Below are 22,268 nucleotides of genomic sequence, written 5' to 3' on the forward strand. Positions count from 1 at the left end.
TCTTTTTAGCTCAAGCAGTAGAGGCTCATGCTTTTAGATCTAGAGGTGCCAGGTTCAATCCCTGCTGCCAATGATCCTGCCAGGGAGGCAGCTTAACATCATCCTAGTTTCCCAGGGTGATGGTGACCTGAAAGCACATGACCAGCCCAAGGCCTATGCACCACTGAACTCCCACTTTTAAGCCCTTAAAATAAGCCTTGGCACATGGGTGATTCTCATACCTGGTGGATCTATTTACCATTGTCACTATACAGCTGCCTACTTTGACATGACTGGCCATCTTTGTTTTGGGCCAGGCAGAGAGGGTGGTGATATATGCCAGGGTTGCTGGGCAATGGAAGAGCTGCGTGAAGAGATCACGCTAGACCTGGCTTGGGTCACTCTGCCATTTACACAAATTCTCAACTTTAAAAACAAAGAAGATACTTTAAGGAATTTGGTGGCAGCAGTTCGTGAAGAGTTGTTGATCGCTGGAGGTGGGAATGCAGTGTGAGGACAAGACGATCATGGAACACGTTAGAGCAGGCAGACAGGGCTGCATTTCCTCAGAGGCATGTCACCTCCGGGGTTTTAAGCCCCCTCCAAATAGAGATGGAGACAAGCCACAAAAGTCAGATCCAGATTTCATCTCCCACACTACAGTGCAAGGAGGTTTGGAAACAGGGTTTGCATCCAGGCTGTTACCAAGTAAAACTTGAATCTGAGTCTAGGTTTGGGTTCTGAACCCCTCCAAAGTTCAGAGGTTTTGGATCAGGGTCCAAACTCATCACGAGTTGCCCAGTTTCAAAACATTAAGAAACTCAAATAGAAATAGGAGTCCGTATCCACCTTTTCTCTCAAATTCCAGCAGCCAGCCATAGCATAACCTGCCTCAAGGCAGCAATCAAAGGGGTGAAATTCACCTTGTGTAGTGGACCCATAATGACCCCTAGCTCTTACACAGCACCTCAGTCAGCAGATCTCAAAGCACTTTATGAAAGAGGTAAGCATCATTATCCTCATTTTACAGATGTGGAAACTGAGGGTGGGGAAGTGACTTGCCCAAGGTCACCGAGCAGGCCAGTGGCTGAGTGGGGAATGGAATCCTGGTCTCCTGAGTCCTGCTCCCGTGCTGTATCCATTAGGCCACACAGCCTCCTGTAAGCCTGGTGCTGGCTCACTGCACAGGAGTGACTTTCACCCGACATGTGGAGCCAACAGATAGGGTGGCAACTCTCACTTTCCCAGAATACTGGGCATCCCAGTGCTTCTGGGAATGGTGGAGGAAACCTTTTTAAGAGCATGCTGCCCTGCTTCCACACCCGCCAGTATCATCTCGCACACACGGCGCATTCAAAGACATGCCACAGATGCGGGAGAGTGCCATCTTGTAGTGCACACAACCCTGCTCCCCTGCCGTGACCTTGCATGCACGATGCGTTTGAGGTCATGCCAGTGGGTGCAGAGTGGCACACTCTTAAAGAGGTATCCTCCATCCAATACCAGACAAAACTATGTCCGGGTTTGTCCCAGTATCGGACAGGGCACTAAAGCACACTAAAAGAGGACTGTCCGGTTTATAACCAGACAAATGGTTTCTTTACGTGGAAGATGGGACATTGTGGGCACTGCTGCAATACAGTTAATAATACTAATCATAATTCATCATGGTTTGATTTTGTTTCTCTTTCTTCAGGCACAGAGGCAGGTCTCAGGAGGAAGGCCATAAAGCAAGACGAAGACGCTCCCAGCACTGTTCAAAGAACACTGAGAAGCGAAGCATCTCTGCAGAGGGTCAGGCCAGCCATTCCCCCAGCCAAACCCTTCAGATCTACAGCTTCCTCTCGGCTAAGGAAGTAGTAAGTATTCTGCATTCTGCTTCCTTAAGCAGACTAGCCACAGAAACTTGGGGGAAAAAATCCGGTATGAAATTTTTATAACTCAATTACAGTTACGTTAGACAAAGTTGGTTTAAAACTATATTATTTATTGATGGTGCTGTTCTCTGACATATTAAAAGTAATTCCTTTCCCTCAGCGCTTACACAATGGGGGTGGGGCAGGATAAGCCTTTAGTCTATGAATAATGAATAGGGGACATTTAACAAAAAAGCAGCCTCCAGTGAGGGTATTTTACAGGGAAGTGTTTGTTATGCAGTCATTGCTCAGCTGGATGTGAACTTATATTGGCTGGTCTTTGTGCCCAATGGTTTAGTCCTTCAGGGGGATCAAGAGAAGCAAACTTATATGAAAGAAACATTTACATTGAATGAGTTGGGGATTTTTGGCGGGGGTTGTTTGTTGACTTTCAGGATTCTTTTCAGATCATCGCTCATCTTTGCTGACCAACCGAAGAGCCAAATTCTGAGCTTGTAGGCAGCTCCTCTTGATAGGAATGGGGGCTGTGTGTGGAGGGTAGAGTCAGGCCCAATGTCTTGGGGTATCTTTTGGGATTTATAGAGAGAGAATATAATCCATGTCCTAGATCCTGTCTTCATCTCAAGAGAGAGAGAGGGAGAGAGGAAGAGAGAAATAAGGACCTGATTCTCCACCACACTGCACCTTGTGCAGCACTGTGCAAAACAGGTGTAAAGGGCTGCCAGATATCGGGATGAACTCACTTTGCACAGAGATAAACTACTACACAAGGTGCAACCCAGTGGGGAATCAGGCCTGCACATGTACAATATAAGGGATGGGTCTGAACCACAGCACTAAGCCCTCTGAGCCACCATACTTGTATATATTATACGCCTAATTCTCTCACTTATACAGCAAATGTAAATTAGGACTAACATGACTGGACTCAATAGCTACACCGATGTAAAACCAACATCAGTGATTGGAGAATCTGTGTGTGTGGTTTTTTAGAAAGAGCTGCATACACATGTGCACACACTTGTGTGTGTGTGTGATATATACACACACATATGCAGAGAGAGAAATATGTCACGGAATGGTGAGCTGTGAAGTTTTTATTGGTGTGACATTTCGGATGGCTGCATTACTGCTGAGTGGTGAAACTGAAAGAGTTAATAGCTCATCCCAAAGTATGGCCAGTCAAACTGTTACATTGCATCGTACCATCATGTTTTCTGTATAAGCCACTTATTTTACAGACAAACTCTTCAAGAAATATTTTAGAGAGTTTAAAAATGCCTTTAATTGGTACTATTTTTTCTAGTCCTCTGTTTCCAAAGCCAGGCTCTCTCATGAGACCAACTGCCACAAAGAATAATAACTACAACAATTTTGAAACCTCTAAAGACGATCTAAGATCGAGCATGGTACATGCACTCTGCACTCCCTTTGAATAGGTGTAAATGACCACACAAGGCAGATAAGTATCAGCCTCAGTGTGTTTATAGATATAGCTGCAGGTTCTGGGTGAGGAATATAAGTCATCGGGACATCTATATTCTTTCTATTTTAGCCTACTAATGAGCAAATATTCTGATAACAAAAATGTATCAGAATATTTAGTATGCAATCTGTCAGTGTTCTCCCTTGTCCCAAAGAAAAATATAAACACTTGGGCCATGATTCAGGAAAGCACTTAAAGCACCTGCTTAAAGTTAAGTACATGCTTCAGTGTACTTAACAGGGACACTTTTCATGAATAAGGGCCTTAAAGATCATGTAAAGAATAACTGAGAATGTAAAGATGAATAAACATTAATCTCATGCATTAGGAATGACCAGACACACCTATTTTGTGGTTTCACTCTGCCTTTTGTGGATTAAAGTGGTCAGGTCTATAACTAGGGCAGGTTGAATATTTTTCCATCAAAACTCTTTTTGATGGAAATTTGGGTTTTTAACTACATTAAATTTTGCATAAAATATATCTGCTTTTTGCAGAAAATGTTGACTATTTGTTGAAAAACTGGACATCTGAAAACCTAAGCTGAAAAAACAAAAAATTTTGATACAGCAATGCTGCCATGGTCCTTCATGGGGGTTGTAGTTCCATTGCTTCATACCACCCATTGTCCTCTGTGGGCTGGATTCCCAAGTCAGACTATATCTCCCATGATGCATCATGGCAGCTCAGCCAGAGGGGAGACTGTGATGCATGATGGGAGATGTAGTCTGACTAGGAAGCCGGGCCCATAGCTTGAGAGAATGCAAGCATGAGAGCCCAAACGGCAACTCCCATGAGCCACTGCAGCAGCATTTGTGAATCTAAGTGTTTTGGTTTTGGCCAGAGATTTTTTTGAGGTTCCTCCCTTCCTTTTCTGTCCCCCCCCCCCCAAAAAAAGTTGAAATTTTCTTTCGGGGGGAGGAGTGACATGAATTATTTTTTTCATTTTCATTGGTATTTTCCACAAAGAATAAAACCATTTTCTAACCAGCTCTCTCTGTAAATCATTAGAAAAAACACATTGTGCTATCCATTGCATCTCTCTCTCTCTCTCACTTATATACACGTGGATGAGCACACATACAGGAAGACAACCAATAATTTCATGCTTCTTTGCTTTTCTGTAATAAATTTCCTAGCCTCTTCCTCTATTTTCTGTCTGCTGAACAATTAATAACAAGCAGCCACAATGGAAACCTACTCAGAGCAGGATTACGTGGCTATCCCTCGGTGCACTGAGAAACTGAGGGTAATGTGCAGTATCTATTTTTAAACAGAGGAATAACAAGCCCCCTAACCTGTTGCAGCTGTTTTACTCCACACTGATACAGAGATATTTCAAAAAAAGAAAAGGAGTACTTGTGGCACCTTAAAGACTAACAAATTTATTAGAGCATAAGCTTTCGTGAGCTTATGCTCTAATAAATTTGTTAGTCTCTAAGGTGCCACAAGTACTCCTTTTCTTTTTGCAAATACAGACTAACACGGCTGCTACTCTGAAACCAGAGATATTTCAGGCTGCTGTGCTTTTAGGAAGTCTTAGCTCAACTGAACAATATACATACCTGTAGGATATGAATCTAATTGCCTTTGTTGTGTCTGATGAAGATGACTGCAGCAGACAGTACACAGATACCACTCTCCAGACCCCTGACTTCCACTGACACGCCTTTTATCAGCAGCTAGAACAAACATAGTCTTGAGCCAAATTTTTTACGAGCCCATAGGGAGGTTTGGGGTACAGTTATTTCAAGTAGCGCTAATTATTTCTGTGCTAACATGAAGATGAAGGAGGGGAAATGACAGCCAAAGCAAAGAGTGTCCGCATGAGCTGGGAAGGTTTCAGAAGCCTTGCAAGAGGGGTTGGTTTTGACTGCATGTTGTTCTATGTTTTTCAGCCCTCATTTTTGGTTTTAAGTAGGGAAGGAGTTTCTTTTAACACCCCAGCGGCATGTAACGCAATAAACATTCTCCTTAAAGTTCAAGGGTAAAAAGTTTTTTAAAACAATAATTCTTGGGTTATTTGCATATTTAAATATGCAGATTCTGGTTTTTATTTTTTAGTTCCAGCCTGAGACCTGCACTGTGCCAAAATCCCAGCACTGCTTGGGGCTGAAATCAGGATGGAACAGTCTGACTGACCTGTGCATATTTGAGACTGAGCTGAGAGCACTAGCTGGAGTCCAGCAGAGGGTGGGTGTGCGCCACAGCTCTGCCAATGCACGTCAAACCCGGTCTGCAACACCCCCAGCTGTTTCCATTCAGAGCCTCTCCAGAGCATTTGTTTCCAACCATGTAGGCTGATGAGATTTCGCAAGGCCAACAAATGTTCACTTTGGACTAGGCTGGAAACTCCCACTCCAATAAATGTCTGATATAGGCCATATGGGAGTGTAGACAGACATCCAGCAGCAAACAGCAAGTGCAGCGATAAACGCACCTCACTGTGATATCCCTCTCTTCTTGCATATGATAAGTGTCTGGCATCATTTTAATAGACTCAGCCTAGCCTTTATTGTACTAAGGACCCAATCCTATGCTCTCTGTGCACGCAAAGCTCTCCTCAAAATCACAGCGGATCCTTTCATTGAGTTTTGCTTGAGTCAGGAATAGAGGGTGGGTCTTTTGTATCTTATTTCCATGCATCAATATTTTTATACAGAGCCATTCACTTTAACGGGTCTTAAACAGAGAGGGCCAGATCCACAGCTGAAGTAAATCAGCAGCACTCCATTAAAGCCAAGGGACTCATGCCAGTTTACTCCAGCTAAGGGTCTGGCCCAGAAATCAGTAATACAGTATCTCCCTAAAAGCTTGCTGAGCACATGGACTCTTTCTCCCAAGTGACCCCTGTCAGCAGGTGGCACTTCCAATTCCAGAAGCTCATCAGCAATCTGTGCCGACTGTATAACCTGCTGCCATAATGAATAGCAATACTCGATGGGGTCATTGACACATATGCTTTATTCCTTTCATTATTAGCATGCCAAGAAGAAGAAGATTAGGCACTTCCTAAAAAAAGAAATTAACGCTACTTTGAAATGAGTTTTACAAAAGACATAGACCCAGGAAAGAAATCCTCCAACTATAAGCCGTGCCATGCAGAGCTACTCATGGCAAGATCTCATTCCCCATATGGCTGAGAAAATGTATAGCCATATCTCTCCACGGGGCTGTTTGTAGCACAGTGAATGGACTTGTTCAGTTTAATTGGAATACTCTCAGTGATTGTATTTTTGTAATCTATTAGGCCGTGTGGTCTCTTGCAGTAGGATTTCAGTAGAAATTAAATTCTGAAGTGTAAGTGAGGGCCTCTTTATTCCCCCCCCTTCATTTTGATTAAATAATGATTTGAAACAGAAAAACAATAAATAAGAATGCTTGTTCCCTCAAGGGCAGCTCTAGATTCCCCCAGCAAAAGCTAAGGGAAGCGAAGTCTCCTGAGGTTATTTAATTACTTATTAGAAGTTGGGAAGGTGGCGGGGGGGGGGGGTTCACACAGAGCAAATTAAGGCCATAAAAGACTAAGCACTTTAAAACATGCCCCCCCACCCAAAAAAAAAAGACCATTAGAATTCACTTGAACTCTGTACAGTGTTTCAAATATGGTGTTTGGTGTATAGTTCATATGGCTGATGCTTTTTCATAAGCAGCAAAAGGAGGGAGAGTAGGGGTGATCAGTGGTGAATTTCACCCCAGAGCAGAGGGCAGCAAAAGGACTGTTCACCATGTACACCCCTCGTAAGTCTTATTTTGAGAGCTGAAGTGATGCAGATGCTGGTCCTTTGGCGCAGGGTTGAATTTTATGCCAGCTGTCTAAGAAATAGTGGAAGTCCTTCCAATTAGTTACATCCTGGTTGTCACTAATGTTGGGCAAGGGGGGAATAGACAGCTGTTCTCCACTCCCTGACAACTTGCTATTACACCAGGCCAGGCCCTCTGGCCTTCGGATGTGAAATATGCAGCACTGGGCATGTGTTTCCTCATGTTTCCTCTTACCTCAGTATGGCTGGTACAGGGACTAGGTTAACTCAATGGATGACTGAGCTGGGCATAGCATGCAAGTCCCAGGCACTTATGAAGTGTCAACAGCATCTCTAGCACAAGAGATCATATGGCCAAAACCTGAGGTCTTTACTCAGGCAAAACTTCCCATGGAATCAAAACTGAGCAAGGGACCATGGGATTTGGCTCATTAGGGCTGGGTGTCAGGGGTGCAATGATTGTGTCATCGCCTCTGGAAATGTTATTGGACATTTGAATAGGGCAAGGAGGAGGAATTGGGCAGGGAGAAAGGAAAGGTCAAAGGGGAGAGAATCAGGATCCCATATCTCTTCTCAATGTGGACATAAAGTTTCAAGAGTTAACTTAATTTTTAAAATGTTGACACAAGAAATGGAATTTGCAAGGGGAAGAAGAGAAGATTTAACAAAACTTTTTAGCACGTGCTTAAAGTTAAGCATATGTTTAAGTCCAGTTGACTTCAATGGGGCTTGATTGCATTCTGAAGTGCTGTGCTGAATTGAGGCCTAAGGGGGAATGTATTGACTCTCAAATTATTAAATGACCTTGCAGTATACTGAGAACAATGACCACTCCCGAGCCAAACTTTAGCAAAGCTGAAACAAAAGCAAATGTCCCAGTTCTTACAGGCACCCTAAGGGAGCTACTTTGGAAATGCTGGGAGCAAAGAAACATTTAATGGGTTTCCTGGCAGAGAGAAGAAGGATCTTCAATTTTTAGGACATTGATGGGGTGAGGGGAAGGACAGAAATTTGTACCTGCAGAATCGGCCAGCATCCTTCAGCATGGATGCTGGGAGAGTCCAAACCCAAGATATTCTGTCACTTTGCAATTTATCCAAAGATTCCTTACCTGTGTATTCATAGAATAGCTTGAATTTTATTTTCATGAACCTTTGCTCTAAATTAAAAATAAATATAGGGGTTGGAGTGTCAAAAGCCAGACAAATCTAAACCTGGGTTCAGATCCAAATACTAACCATTCTTAAAACAAATCTGGCAGCATATTCCAGTCTATATTCCAGATCCCTATAATGAATGATCTCAACTAGCTACCCCATCTCTTGAGGTAGGAAATGGGCGAGAAGGAAAATCATTGTGTTTTTTGCAAGCAACTAACATAGTGAAGCCCCAGTTCTCAAAGGGTTTTCAGGCCCTATTTGCTTTCCAATGAGCCTAAGGGTTGATGCCAATTCAATGGGAATTGGACATGACTCCACTGAAAATCCCAACCTGCATTAATATGAACAGTAAATAATGATCATGTGATATCGTTTGGGGCCCAACAGCTAGGTTATTTTCACACATACTATTTGGGGGTCAGTGGGTTCCTTTTCCAGCCCATGATGGGCCTGACTGCTCCCATTGGAGTCAGTGGTGAAATCTCCTATACAGCATCTGTGTTCATCACTAATTCTGGGGAACTCCTCTGATGGAAGACGGGAGCATTTCTTTTCTGGGAAGTTTCTGTTCTGTGCAAAATGCTTTCTTGTTCCAAACAGCTCTACTCAAAGGTATGTGTGGGTCCGATAAAAGGCATCACATTGACTCCCTTGTTTTTGGACCAGCATTTCCCCAAAACACCGAACCTCAAGTATGGAGAGTGTGGTGCAGTAGCTAAAGCATTGGACAGTGACTTGAGAGATTTGGCTTCTGTCCCCCACTAACCTTGTGCAAGTCATTTCCCCTCTCTGTGTCTCAGTATCCCATCCTGTTCAATGGGGTTGGTGATACCTCCCTTAGAAGTGTGATGGGAGCTTTCGTTCCGTAATATTTGTAACCTGCTTGGAGATCCTCCACTTCGAGGCACTATCGGAGAGCAAAGTGATCATGGCAAAGCTTGGATCATCAGCCTGTGCCGTGTTTTGACAGCTTTTCCTTTGCTCCACTTTTGCTTTAGTGGTCAGTGCTTTTAGCCTACTATTGTTGCAAAGCTGATTTGCCCCTGCCGCCGAATCAGATCCTACCACCCTATTTAGCAACTCTTGGATTAGACTAAGAGAACAACCTACTGTGACGGGAACTAGATGATGTAAGCAGGTAGGCCTCCTGAGACGGCCCCGTCTGACTGGCTGCAGAAAGTGTAATGGGAAGCTCGATGTGAACTGTGACCTCTGGCGGATCCGTGTTTGTTCTGACCCCAGTGGGGAGCCGTACCAAGGCAACGTGCCTCGGTTCCACTGGACCTGCAGCCATGGTTAAAAGCACATAGCCTTAGAGCATTGTGATGCACTTTGTGAGGGGAATGGTCAGAGGTCATGAGTGACACCCAGGTCTTTGAAAGCCACCTTGCACAGGAGCATTTTCTGCCCTGGTCGCATTAGTTTTATTCAGCGTTAAGCTTGCATCGCTCCCCTCTGCACAAAGCAACGAGGGACGGTATTTTATGTATCAGCCAAATAGAGGTGCATGTTGTAAAAACTGAGGGCCAGATCCTCGGGTGGAGGTGGTGTGAATCAGCACAGCTCTGGAGCAACCCTGATTGACACCAGTTGAGGATATGGCTCTGGAGCCGTAGTTCCCAGCATCATTTGTAATAAGCCAATATACGTTGAAGATGTTTAGGCTAAACACACTAAGGGCCCTGATCATGCAGCCCACTTGCATTCAGTGGGTTACTGCCATGAGTAAGGGCTACTCATCTGATCTGCATTGCAGGACTAGGCCCCACGTTATTAATTAAATTAGATCCCACCAAAGATCATCTGAGATCCTCTTATAAACAATAGCACATTTATTATACTGTCCTTGGCCCACACCCGCCACCAATCTGACTGCTGATTGGGAACACGACCCAGCTCTCACTGACACCAATGGCAAGGCTTCCACTGAATTTAGTAGGGTTGCCAATTTTGTTTGGGTGTATTCCTGGAGGTTTCATCGCTTGACATAATCTTTAATTAAAGATTAATCTTTAATTCCTGGAGACGACAGATCAATCCTGGAGGATTGGCAACGCTAGAATTCAGTGGGACATAGATCAAGTCCTTAAAGAGATTTTCAGGGTTCCATCTGACAGCCATAGAATTTTGGCCCTGACCCTGCAATCAGACCCATGCATGTGGACCCTGGACCTCACAAAGACCCCACTGATATCATTGGGATTCTGCACAGGTGCGGAGGTCTGCTAGCGTGCAGGTCCATTGAAATCAGTGGGGCTGCCTGTGGCCTTAGGTCTTTACCCATACAGATCAGATTGCAGGATCAAAGTCTTTGTTTTCCCCAACCTTTCTCTAACACACCACAGGGAAAATATTTTCCCTTCCTTCCTTTCTTCCTTTTTTTAGATTTTTCTCAATTTTATTTTGTTTTTTGAACTTCAGTGTATCTGTGGGCCAGCATGAAATCAATGGGGATTTATTTAAATCAGTGGCTTGTCATCCCAAATAATCAACCTAGAGGAATTTACTAAACGACATGATTAAAAACAAAACAAAAAAGTCTTGAAATTTAAATAGAAAAGAATCAGACAATTGACGGTGAGGATTTGAAGAGAGGGTTTATGTTTTTTCTTGTAATTTGAGACTCTAATGATGGACTTATGTTGCCCGCTCTTCCCTTTTTCTTACACCTTACCTACTAAAGGAGGAATTCTTGATTGGTAAGTCGATGCTATCCGCAAGACACTAGGGAATTTATTAGAGGTCACTAGAGAGCATTAGCTATACCTTCTACAGGGGGAAAAAAAGCACACAAAGAAATATCTGTATTCCTTTTATTTCCAGAGGGATTTTAATTTTTCTGTTTTTTTTTTCTTTTTATTCCCACCCTACCCCCCACTTTTTTTCTTTTTTGAGTTTCAAAGTGCTAAACTTGTTTGTTTGCCAATTTTTCCTTTGTACAAAAAGACCTTTTTTGTGACATTTGAGTCTCCTTATTAAGGAAACTAAAACAAAAAGTCGATCATTTAGAATTTTGTTCCATTTTTGATTTATTTCCAATGAGTATGTAACTTTTTTGTATGTATATTCCTGTTTCTTTCCCCTACCCCACCTTTTAGGTTAAATAAGGGTTGTTAGGTTTTTTTGTTTGTTTCTTTTTTTCTGTTTGATTTTTTTTATATTTATTTATTCTTTTGTTTCCCTTTTTTTTAAAAAAAATCTTTTGTTCAACATGGATCGCATGCTAATACTCTTTGCATGATGTCTAAATCTTCCAGTTATCATGTTAAGGGGAAAAGAAGTTTCTTCTTTCTGTGGTTTTTTTCAGGGATATGTACTTTTGTTTTTTAGCTTCTTCTTTCTTTGTTTCTTTCTTTCCTTTTGTTACAGTGCATCATGACGGTAAAATTTCTTGGTTTATTTAAAAAAAAAGTCAGACAATATAAAACAAAACAATTTTTTTTTAAAGTTCAAACAACGCCAAACAGCTTTTTTGCTTTCAGATCTCTCAGTCGGGGTCATCTGCTGACCTCTTTACCAAAACAGACAGCCCGCTTGGCATCCTAGCCAGTCGGAATGGAGGGGCCCATGAATCTGACTCAGGAAACGATACTTCCTCCCCTCCCTCCACTCAGACAAGCTCAGCCAGGCCAAAGGACAGCCAGGAGAAAAGAAGCCTAGCCCACAATGGCTTTGGCCATGCCTTCTCACCTGGGAAACCCAAATTGGCCAACAGCGATAACAGCTCTGATTCGGGAAATTCCTTCACCAGTTGTTTTTCCCAGAGCAAGGGAACAACTTTGGAAAATCTCTCTCCGGATGACCAGGGACAGGATCAAAGGTAAGTGATTGCCAATAGTCGGTGTTTGCTATGTCTATTCCTGGAATGACTCCGTGTCTTCTGCTCACTTGACTCTTGCAGGTGATGAGCCAATAGGAATGTATTTCTCTTCCCTAGGTGGCTAGCCATAATTCAGGTCCAGCAAGTCTGGCATCCCGACTCCAAAGGAAAGTGAAAAACAACCCATAATGTACCTGGGCAATGGTGCCGTGTGTGTGGAATTCCTTCCTGACCCCTTTGGCACTCAGTTTATGCCACGAAGGATGAGATTTGATTATGCTAACTTTAATCCATTCAATCTTCTCCTCATCCCTTAGCCTCCACGTGCACCAGCCCCCGCCTCTCCCCCCAGGGCCATTCAGAAGAGGTTCCACTTGGTTCCAGATGCAGGCATGAATCAAAGACCTAGATCCAAACACTGGGGCATTCACAATCTGGATCTAGATGTGGCTTGAGTTCATCTCTCATTGACTTGTTGTGACCTTGTAGCAAAAAAGCAGGAAAGGTCACTAGCACATTTAGGCAAACTTCTAAAGGCTGGACGGAATGGTTACAGACTGCCCTGTCTTTCTTGTAGCTACTCATGTTTTGGAAGCAGAGCTATATGCATTTAAATTAAAGCTTTCCAATCAGCTCTCTCCTCTGGCCTGATTCACTCGGCCAAATGCTGGCATAGCTACCTCAGGCCTAAGACACAGCAGAAATGCTGTGTTTCCTCCATTTGGGGAGTGCTAAGCAGTGACCCATCTGCAAAGGATGAGCCCGGTGGCTCAGTGCACTGGACCACAGAGGGGAGCAGTGGGGCAATGGCAAGTGAGGCTGTGCTCACCACAGTTGCACAAGGCCCGTGGAGAGGTAGGTGGCAGCATCAGTAGCTCCCCCGTTCCCTGCAGTAGCTGCCATTGTCCAGTTGCCACTTGGGATGGAAGAGTCTTCCCTTAGGTCCCTCATGTGCACACGAGCACGTGCTCTGATGCCCGGACTTTGCCCCCTCGTGATGAAGGTTAGTGTCACCGTCCGTGCCTGGCAGCTGCCATGGCTGGAGCCAGGAAGGAAGGCCAGTGCCCATGAAGGAGACTACATCCCAGCTCCCCTTCCACACACTCATTTCCTACTTCTCTTCTCCAGCCTGACTGGCTGCCCTGAGGTGTGCAGCAAACAGGTCATGGAGCTTTGAGGCAACTGCAGTGAGGGGTTGGCCTCGGCGTATGCAAGGCTCTGTGAACAAATTCTGAGGGCCCAATGAAGAGCGCGTGATTTTGTGCTCCAATCTGGGCAAATCAGGGCTAGCTCCAGTGGAGTTACGCCAGCATAAACCCGGTAACATTGATAATAGGAGGATCAGGCCTCAATGTTTTACCCTAAAGACACTCTCCTGCTCTCAGTCCCATGGGTGCAACTCCCATTGACATGGGTAGGGCTTGCATCCATTTAGCTGAAAGCAGAATTTGGCACTGAGGGTCGAATCCTGCTCTCCCATCAGCGTAAGACTGGAGTCAGAGAGAGCAGGGTTCCAGATTTACCCAGGTGTAACCTGGCACTGAAATCTGATCATCTGATAGAGCCTGATTCACCGTTGTGCCCACTCTGGTTTCATACCAAGGTCACTGTTGAACCCAGTGGATTTAATAGGAGGGTGGAACCTGCATTGATTCAGGCCCTGTAAGTGAAAGTCGGTAGTATGCGCTGAGGCAGGGCTCTCTGCTTTACCACAACTTCAAATATCCGTTTGCAGAGGATTCCTGTCCCCGTGTCTTGCCTGCTCGGAGGTGAAGAAGCAGAGCCCCCTACATTCCCCAGACTGCAGCTCCCCACTGAGACAGTGCTCCCGCAGCGCATCGTACACCAGCACAGGGAGGTCCTCCCGTGGCTCCAGTCGCTCCGCCCATTCCCGCTCATTGCATCACAAGGCCACGCCCAGGTACTCCCGAAGCAGATCCTGCTCCTCAGGGAAAAGGTGAGGCCAAGTCGAGTGGTTGTCTGTGTTGTCGCTGGCCGTTCCATTTGTGGCAGTGCTTGGTGGTCCCAGGAATTGGCCAAAGAGCCTTGAAAATACAGCTTGGATTATGCTGAAATGACTAAGGGTACTGACAGTACCAACGATATTGCCTCTGAAAGACAGTGGAGTTCCTGTTGGTGGATGGCGATCTTCAGGGCTCATTCCCTTACAGGTTGAATGAACATTTATCAGCGGCTGGGCTGACATCATTAAACTTGGGACCTTATTGCCACTCAAATCCAGATTTGGAAAAGGAGCCTTGTGCCCCTTAAATCCTCTCACTTGAGCTCTGGTTTGATTCACCTTTCTATGGTTCTTGTCTATTCCCAGGTCCTATTCACGTTCCCCCAGCTACTCATCCAAGTCCTGCAAAAGAAGCCCTGGAAGCAGGAACTCCAGACTGCGTCGGAGCCCCAGTTATTCCCGCTACAGCCCCGGCAGGTACTACTGTCCCCAGTGTGTCGTGGTGCCATTGCACAGCATCGCCTGCTTTTGTGGCACTTCAGTCCGGGTTTGTGACTAGAGTGTGTGTGTAACTCCCCTCCGTAAGCTTCTCCGCTGCACTTCCGTGACACTGTCCCAACCTTTACATGAAGTTGCGTGTGAGAGCCCCCGAGACACTGGGGAACTGGCTGTCTCACATATTTACTAGCCCCTGGATCGAGGCATGTTTCAATCTGCACGTTCCAACTCTTGTTGCTTATGGCATATCTCCATCTGTATTGCCAGCTTCTTTTGCTGACACTGATTCCAGAGCAAAGAGATGAACTGAGGTGGCAAGACTCAGGGTCATCCCAATGTGGATTTCTGCAACCGAGGCCTTCCCTCCTAGACTGCCCTCCATTCCTTGGTTCGCCCTGGGAACAGACAGCAGAAAGGTCCCCGTTAAGCAGCTGTTGAAGGGGGTGATAGGGAGAGAAAGACTACTTATTCAGGTCTTTGAGGGACTAACCCCTTGTGAAATGTATGTGGAATTGGATGGGTAAGGCCTGGTGAGATGTGCGGTCTTCACTCTGAACCCTTTCAGAAGCAGAGTGCTAATCGATCCAGTGCTGTGGCTCACCCCAGACAAAAAAGGGCCGGGCACTCCACTCAGTCTGTGTCTCATGATACGTGGCAGGTTTGGCGATGCCAACCCACAGCCTCTTAGAGGGCTTGAGCCATTGTCAGAGAAGGATTTTCTTGAAGCAGAAAAACACAAAATCTCCAATTTGCAGCTGGGATTTTGAAGGGAACGCTGGGGCTCACTGAAATGCCCCTCAGTGTGTGGCGCAGACATTGTCTGACTTGGTAAAGTGCCCTATTTAGAGAACAAGCCAGCAGCAGCTCCAACAGCCACGCTAACAGCCACCTGCTCAGCCCCATTGTAGAAGTTCTCTTTGTCCCAGTGCATCTCCTGTGCAACATACTATAGGAATCAATGGTGGCTTTCTTACAAAAAGACTTGTTGCCATTTAGGCCTGTTGCTCACTTCTACTCTGTGTTCCCATATTTCAGACAGTGTGAGGTTAGACTGGCTTAAAACAAGCTCTCTCTGATCATGTGAAAGGTTGCACATTGCTTCAGTTAATAAAGGTGCTCTTAGCCATGGACCTTCCTGGCCAAAATCACCTAGCAGAGAGCCACAGCAGCAGCTTGGCATTGGTCTAAAGGACTTATGCATGACCCACGCCAGGAATACAGAAGCAGGATTATCCAAGGGTAAGATAAAGGCGATCATCCAGATTCAGCACTGGGGTGCAGTTACCACAGGGAAGTGCCGATCCAGTACTTAAAATGTTTACTAGTGCTTTTCATCCCCCTGGGTTTCAGGGTGCCTTAGTATTTATATAGATGTAAATTGCTCCACTGAAATGCAGCCAGCTCTGGGGTGGAAGGTGGCAGCTAAAGCACCGCAATGGGAGTAGTGGAAATTTAGGGTAAGGACACTAGGGCAAACCCCTGCTCTCACAATGAGTGCCATACAATCGCTACCCGCCAGGCAGAGCAGACAGTAACTCAGCTCTCAAGGTCATGCAGCAAACGACATGGAATTCAAGCTGGATGAAACTCAGTGGGTTGTTTTTTCATGGCTTCAGGGTGTTATGGGAACAATTTCCTCAGTTTCACTGTATGTGCGTTCATACTCCAAGGTTTATTTTGTGCGTCTGGGGGGAATGTGTTCTCTCCCTCCATCCATAGAGTCACCAATCCCTGTCAGGCAGAGTGACCTTCGTTTTGTAGCAAGGCTAAGGCAAGAAAGAACAGAAGTCAGATCTCTATGAGAGAGAGCACTGTGGGTGTCTCCTGTGTACCAGGCTACCACTGAGCACTAAATGGCAGCTGCCTCTGTAGCAGGGATGGAGCCTTTATCACCATTTAAAGATGTGGGACCCAGAAAGCAAGTCAGACGGATGTCCCAGAGTTAATCCAGTTGTGCCAAGTGAAACTCAGTGAGGCTGTCCAGTTCCATCCTGTTGTCTCATCAAAATACAGATTGTACAGTAAGGCCCTAAACAGGCTCAAATTGGGCTCGGGGTTGTGACTCCACTGATGAGGCCTGCCCAGTGTTTGGTGTGGGCCATGAAACCTTAACCCCGGCATGCAGGGCTTGTGTCAGTTCTATGGGGAACTTGGAGCCAGCCTGGCCAGGATTTGGTCCGGGGAGCCCCAGATGTTTCAAGCTGGTTGTTTAGCTACATAATGACTTGTCAGTAGGAAATCAGGATAACTCTGGTGTCCCAGGCCTAGATCTGCTGCTGCCTCCTGAGAGATGCAACACAGAGGGGCCAGCCCAGGAGGAGGGAGCAGGCCCCACTCTGGCCCAAGGCTGCTGCAGGGGAAGAAATGGCCCCGAATGGAAGGTGGAGCAGCCTCAATTTAGTGCAGCTTGACCTGGGCAGCCTGGTGGCTGCTCCATAGGTGCTGGAATCTAAGGCTGTGGGAGGCACTGCAGTACGCCCAGGTTTTATGTGGGGCTCCACTCCCGGCCCTGCGCCCAGGGGTCCCGCACCTGGGGCTCTGCACCTGCCTCCAGCTGTGGCCCCAGCCTCGGCCCCCTTATCCCTGTCTGCGTTCCCACCTCCCGAAGCCACGGCCTTGCTCCCGGCCCCAGCTCTAGTGGGGCGCAGACAGGGGTAAGGGGCGCACAGCCGCCCCACTCTAAAAAGTGTTCCAGTACCACTGGGCTGCTCTGCAGCTTGAGATTGTCTGCAGAGCGAAGTGCTGTGACTGTGTATGCACCACCTCCAGGGCCCCCCTGATCCTTAGCAGCCTCCATTCACTACCACGAGTGACATCCCAGAGCCAGCACAGCGGCCATGGTCTGTCCCGTGGTCAAATTCCTCCCACCCCAAGCTTCCATTTCCTATGTTAAGGCCAGTTATTTTCAATATTGACAAAAGAGTAACAAATCCGCAGGGCGATGGCAAATAAAGCAGATTAACACCTGCCCAGAACCCAATGTTAATGTAGATGATAGCTCTTAACCGATGGGTGCATCGTACCTGCCAAATACCCTGAGACGCTTGTGCTTTGAATACCTAGCAAAACACACTTGGAACCTCGGCACCGTCTGGTCTGCTAAATGTTTTTAGACCTTTGCTAGTAGGTTCTAATATCCACAGCAATCGGGGAGCTCATTATAACCATTCTGCATGCTTAAAAAGTCAGTGTGTTCTCAGAAATAGCACACGCCCGCTGCACGTGGCCAAGCCTCACATTGCTGCATCCAGACTGGCTGAATCTGGGAACGGCACGCACATCTAGCCAACTGTGCGTGCTGTTTAAAAAGCACTCCCCAGCCCGTGCTTAGCGAGTGTCTGCATAACATGCCGGCTAAATGTCTTGTGCCTCCATCTATCAGTCAAGCCATGTGGAGGATGCTGGCAGCGTTAGGGTTTTTTTAGCACAAATGATAGAGGCCTGGGTTTTGGAGCTGAAGTTTCCAGGTTCCAGCCCCACTGCTGAGCCCCTGCCTACCTCCCGCCGTGAGTCGTTGCATGAGCACAGGGATCTTTGCAGTGATCTTTTCCAAACTGGCCATTCTTCAGGGACCGTGCGAGAGAGCCCAAGTATGGCTCCAGCGAGAAGGAGTCCCAGCGGGAGCGGGACAAGTGGCGGCGGAGGTCCTACTCGCCCATGAGGAAACGCAGGAGAGATTCTCCCAGCCACCTGGAAGCTCGCCGCATCACGAGGTAAGGGAATGACATGGGGCCTCCTTGTCCCTCCAGGAGACACGCTGGAGAGCCACGGGCTCAGTGGTGACGTGCTGGCCAAGGTCTGTGGACAGCTTTAATAGGGATCTGCTTTGAGTCCATCACGCCCAGAGACGCTGCCCTCCAAGCACTCAAGGAGGGAAAGCATTGTCCTGAAGTTTCCCTCCCTGCCTCCCATTGAGCCCCAGGGCCAGGAGCTCCCCCCACCCACCCACCATCTCTGGGGTCCCATTGTGTCACCAATAACCATTCTTCTCACTTTGTCCCCACAGTGCCCGGAAACGCCCCATCCCGTACTACAGGCCCAGTCCTTCCTCCTCCAGCAGCCTCAGCAGCTGTTCCTCCTGGTATAGCAGTGTTAGCCGCTCTCCTGGCCGCAGCCGCAGCTACTCCAGCTACAAGAGCAGCCGGAGCAGAAGCTGGAGCAGCAGTAGTGACAGCAGCCGGAGCCGGAGCCGGAGTTCAGGCCCAAGGAGCAGCCGCAGCAGGAGCAAGAGTTACGGCTCTGAGGACAGCTATGACAGCCTGCGGCGCTAGGGCATCCCCCTCCCTGCTGCATGCGTCGGGGTCATCTCTTTCAATTCCTCTCTCCTCCAGTCTCCCCAGTGATAGCTTATTATTTCATGTTTCTTTTGTGGCATCCACCAGCCCCCTTTTGTGCCGGGCACTGCACCCGTAGAGGCAGACGTGGGCCTGGCTGCTCCAGAGAACATGTGGGCAGAGAGGGAGGGTCCGTTCTTTGCAGAGGCTGTGTTGATTATAAACCAGCCTCCCCCACCCGTTCCTGGCCTATCTCCAGGGAAGCATTTGCCTGCGGCTAATCCAGGGCGGGAGTTTAGCTCCTTGCGTTTCCCTGGCCAGCAGACAGCAAGCACCAACTGGCTGGAGGGGAGAGAGGAGGGAGAGAAATAATTTAAAAGAAACTCTCTTCAAGGCTTTTGGGCCGGGCAGAGAGAGTCCGGGTCTGGCCCTGCTTCTGTTGAGGTCAGTAGCAACGCTTCCCTTGACTCCAGCCTGGAGCCCCCCATGCACTGCGGTGTGGCCTCTCCCCTACAAAGGGAAAAAAACAGAGGCTTGTGCCGTATGGATTCACCTTCATTGGAGGTGGCTTTCCCACTGTGCCCCTCCCCCGGGGAGGAATATTCACTCGCCGTGGGTCAGCCAATTCCTGCTGTGAACGCGAAGGAAGAAATTCTCCCGGGGAGTGGATTGTTCGGAAGGGGCCATTCCCTCGCCCCTGCCCCCCTTTTTATATCACGAGTTTGCTTCTCTTCCCCCCAGCAACATGACCCGCTGTTGATCGAGCTGGTGAGGCGTTACGTGGAAGTGGGAACAATCAAGGGCTGGGTGCTGGGAGGCCAGGCCAACAATCGGGAAATGCAAGGGAGCAAAGTCCCTTGAGAAGCGTCAGGTAGCGCGTCTGCTGTGAGCCCTCAGCCCCAGAGCTCTCCAGGGCTCCCGCTGGTGGCTGTTTTTATTGCAGGAGCTCTGTGCTGTGCAATGGAAGTCCCCGGCAGGCCAGCTGGGAGTGAGGTTCCGGGTCCTTTTGGGTACCGGGTCATATGGGCACAGGAAATTCCAACAAAGCATATTCGTAAGTGGCCCCCAGGCAGGGGTGAAAGTAACTTAAACTCTTAAAGGACTTACCGGTATGCCAAAGTCCTGAGCAGGGGGCGGGGCCTCAACCAGAAGAGGCGGGGCCTTTAAATCCACAGGCCCTTTAAATTGAGATGTAAAGGGTCTGGGGCTGCGGTAGCAGCGGCTGGGAGCCCTGGGCCCTTTAAATCACCGCCATAGCAGTGGCTGCAGCAGCAGCCGGGAGCCCCGGAGCTTGGGCGACAATTTAAAGTGCCCGGGGCTTCCAGCCGCCGCTACCCCAGCGGAGTCCCGGGCCCTTTAAATCGCCGCCTTAGCCCCGGGGCTCCCGGCTGCTGCCGCTACCCTGGGACTCCAGCAGCGGGGCTCCAGCGGCGATTGAAAGGGCCCAGGGCTCCGGCTGCTGCTGGGAGCTTCAGGCCCTTTAAATGGCCTGCCTGGGGAAGCTCCCCTCTGCCGGTACGGTCAGCTGTATACCAGCTCTTGCTGGTATGCCGTGCCGTGCCGTGCCGTACCGTACCGGCTTACTTTCACTTCTGCCCCCAGGAGCTCCAGTCAAGGGCCCCATTGTGCCTGGCGCTGTACAAACACAGGAGGAAGGTCCCTGTCCGAAAGAGCTTATAGTTTATGACCTCAGCCCCTCCAGCCTTCCCTGCGCTCCCAAAGGTCAGCTCCCACATAATACAATGCCTGGCCCAGAGCTGCTCAAACCACCAACACAGAGCAGTGACTGACAGCCCCTTGCCCCGCAGGTGTCTGGTGTTGGCGCGGCGAGGGGTGGTTTGTGGGATGGGGCAGGAGAGCACTGCTGCTGGTTTAGAGTCCCATCTGGGCCTTCGTTTCCCCCCGTGCTTTAACACAGCCAGCTGCCACGGGGGAACCCCTCTTCACAAAGCAGAGAGCGCAGGGTTAAAAATGGACGAGCGACTGGGAACAAAATAACTAATCAATCCCCAACTGTCACCCAGGAGACAGCTGAGAATAGTGGCTGCCCTGCCCCTAAATTCCTTACTCTGCACACCAGAGCCCGACCCTTGTTGGAAATTCCTCTGGGAGATGTACAGTGACAGGCACAGCGACCCACGGCTCAGCATGCTGGCATCCCGGCCCTCCCTCCCCAGATGCACACCCAGACATTGTAAGCAGGGGCACCAGGCCTGTAGGAAAGAATTAGCAGCCCCCGCACTTTTACCCACATGCAAGGCAATGGAACATTTTCTAGGCCGTGCGTTACGCGCCGCTCTAAGGAATTTGGTTTCAGTTCCAAGCAGAGGGTTACAACTTGAGTCCGGGGCTTGCTGAGGGAGAATGCATCCAAAGTAACCTTTCCCTGCCCTTTGCAGCAGTGCAGGAGGTAATGCAACGCTGCTACACCTCCCCCTATCCTCTACGGAGATCTCTCAAGCAGCTGCTGCATGGAGCACTTTACTTTCTGGTCTAGTCAGACAAATACTCAGGTGGAGAGGGGGCGAGCCCGAGGAGGAAGAAGCAGGATCTAGGAAAGAGGGTGTACCCATCAATTGCCCATTTCCTGACCAGCCCCGGGCACTTTTTTGGAAGGGCAGTGGTCGTCCTTCCAGACTCTGTGCCAGGCCTGCCTTTGTTTTCTTGTTGCGATGATTGCCAGCCCAGCTGCTGTGCAATTCCTGTGATTTGCTGCCTAACAAAGACCTCTCACAGGTGCAGACCCAATTGGCATTGGAGAGTTTGTTTTTCTTGCAGCAGCCTGGTGCTTAGAGCAGCTAATTTGGGATTAAGACGTTTGTTCCCCCGCTTCCCTCCCCTCTCCCCCACCTCACACAACTATTATCCCAGCAAGTCCTAATGACACAAGGACGTACGGCCTCAAGTGTTCCAAGGGGCCGAGCAGAAAGTTGATCTGCCCCGCTGAGGAGGGGACGGAAGACTGTACGTGTAAAGAGACGCATGGCCACCGGTTCAAGCGCCACCTGCACCCCTGAATCATGGAGACGTAAAGTGAGCAGGCAAAGGAGTAACCTGAATGGGAGGTTTTGTGTGCAGTAAATAGGGAGAGAGATGTGGCTCAACAGCGTTGTGCCCCTCACGGCTATTAGCTGCTGTTCTTTCCAGTGGTCCAGTAGGAGGTGTGCAACCATCTCTCAGAGGCCCATTCACAGAATGGCAGCCCTCATTTCTAACCCTTCTAAGGATTCCTATATTGTGCTACTGCCATGTCGTAATGGTTACTTTTATGGTTGTTTTATTGGCACGGCTCCTCCACATGCCAGAACCCTGCTCAGGAGAGGTTCAATTCTGTGTGTTCCATGGGTTGGCATGTCATTGCTCATAGTAGTTCAGGAAAAGGGTCCTGACGATCCCCACTTTTCAACCTTTCTAGAAAACAGAACACTAGGATTCCGGTCAGTGCTG

The 22,268-nt window shown here is 48.0% G+C and overlaps 1 protein-coding gene across 1 annotated transcript in view; it reads left to right on the forward strand.

The window, feature by feature from the left end:
- Nucleotides 1-19,995, forward strand: part of SRRM4 (serine/arginine repetitive matrix 4) — a 142,669-nt gene extending 122,674 nt beyond the window's left edge. The window contains exons 8-13 of the mRNA XM_038373713.2: nt 1,676-1,838; nt 11,749-12,086; nt 13,822-14,043; nt 14,416-14,526; nt 18,117-18,260; nt 18,554-19,995. Coding sequence (XP_038229641.1) covers nt 1,676-1,838; nt 11,749-12,086; nt 13,822-14,043; nt 14,416-14,526; nt 18,117-18,260; nt 18,554-18,818 — 1,243 coding nt within the window. The 3' untranslated portion in view covers nt 18,819-19,995. The remainder of the gene's footprint in view (nt 1-1,675; nt 1,839-11,748; nt 12,087-13,821; nt 14,044-14,415; nt 14,527-18,116; nt 18,261-18,553) is intronic.
- The last annotated feature ends 2,273 nt before the right edge of the window (nt 19,996-22,268 follow it).

The sequence above is a fragment of the Dermochelys coriacea genome, chromosome 15 (genome assembly GCF_009764565.3).
Source record: "Dermochelys coriacea isolate rDerCor1 chromosome 15, rDerCor1.pri.v4, whole genome shotgun sequence".
NCBI lineage: Eukaryota > Metazoa > Chordata > Testudines > Dermochelyidae > Dermochelys > Dermochelys coriacea.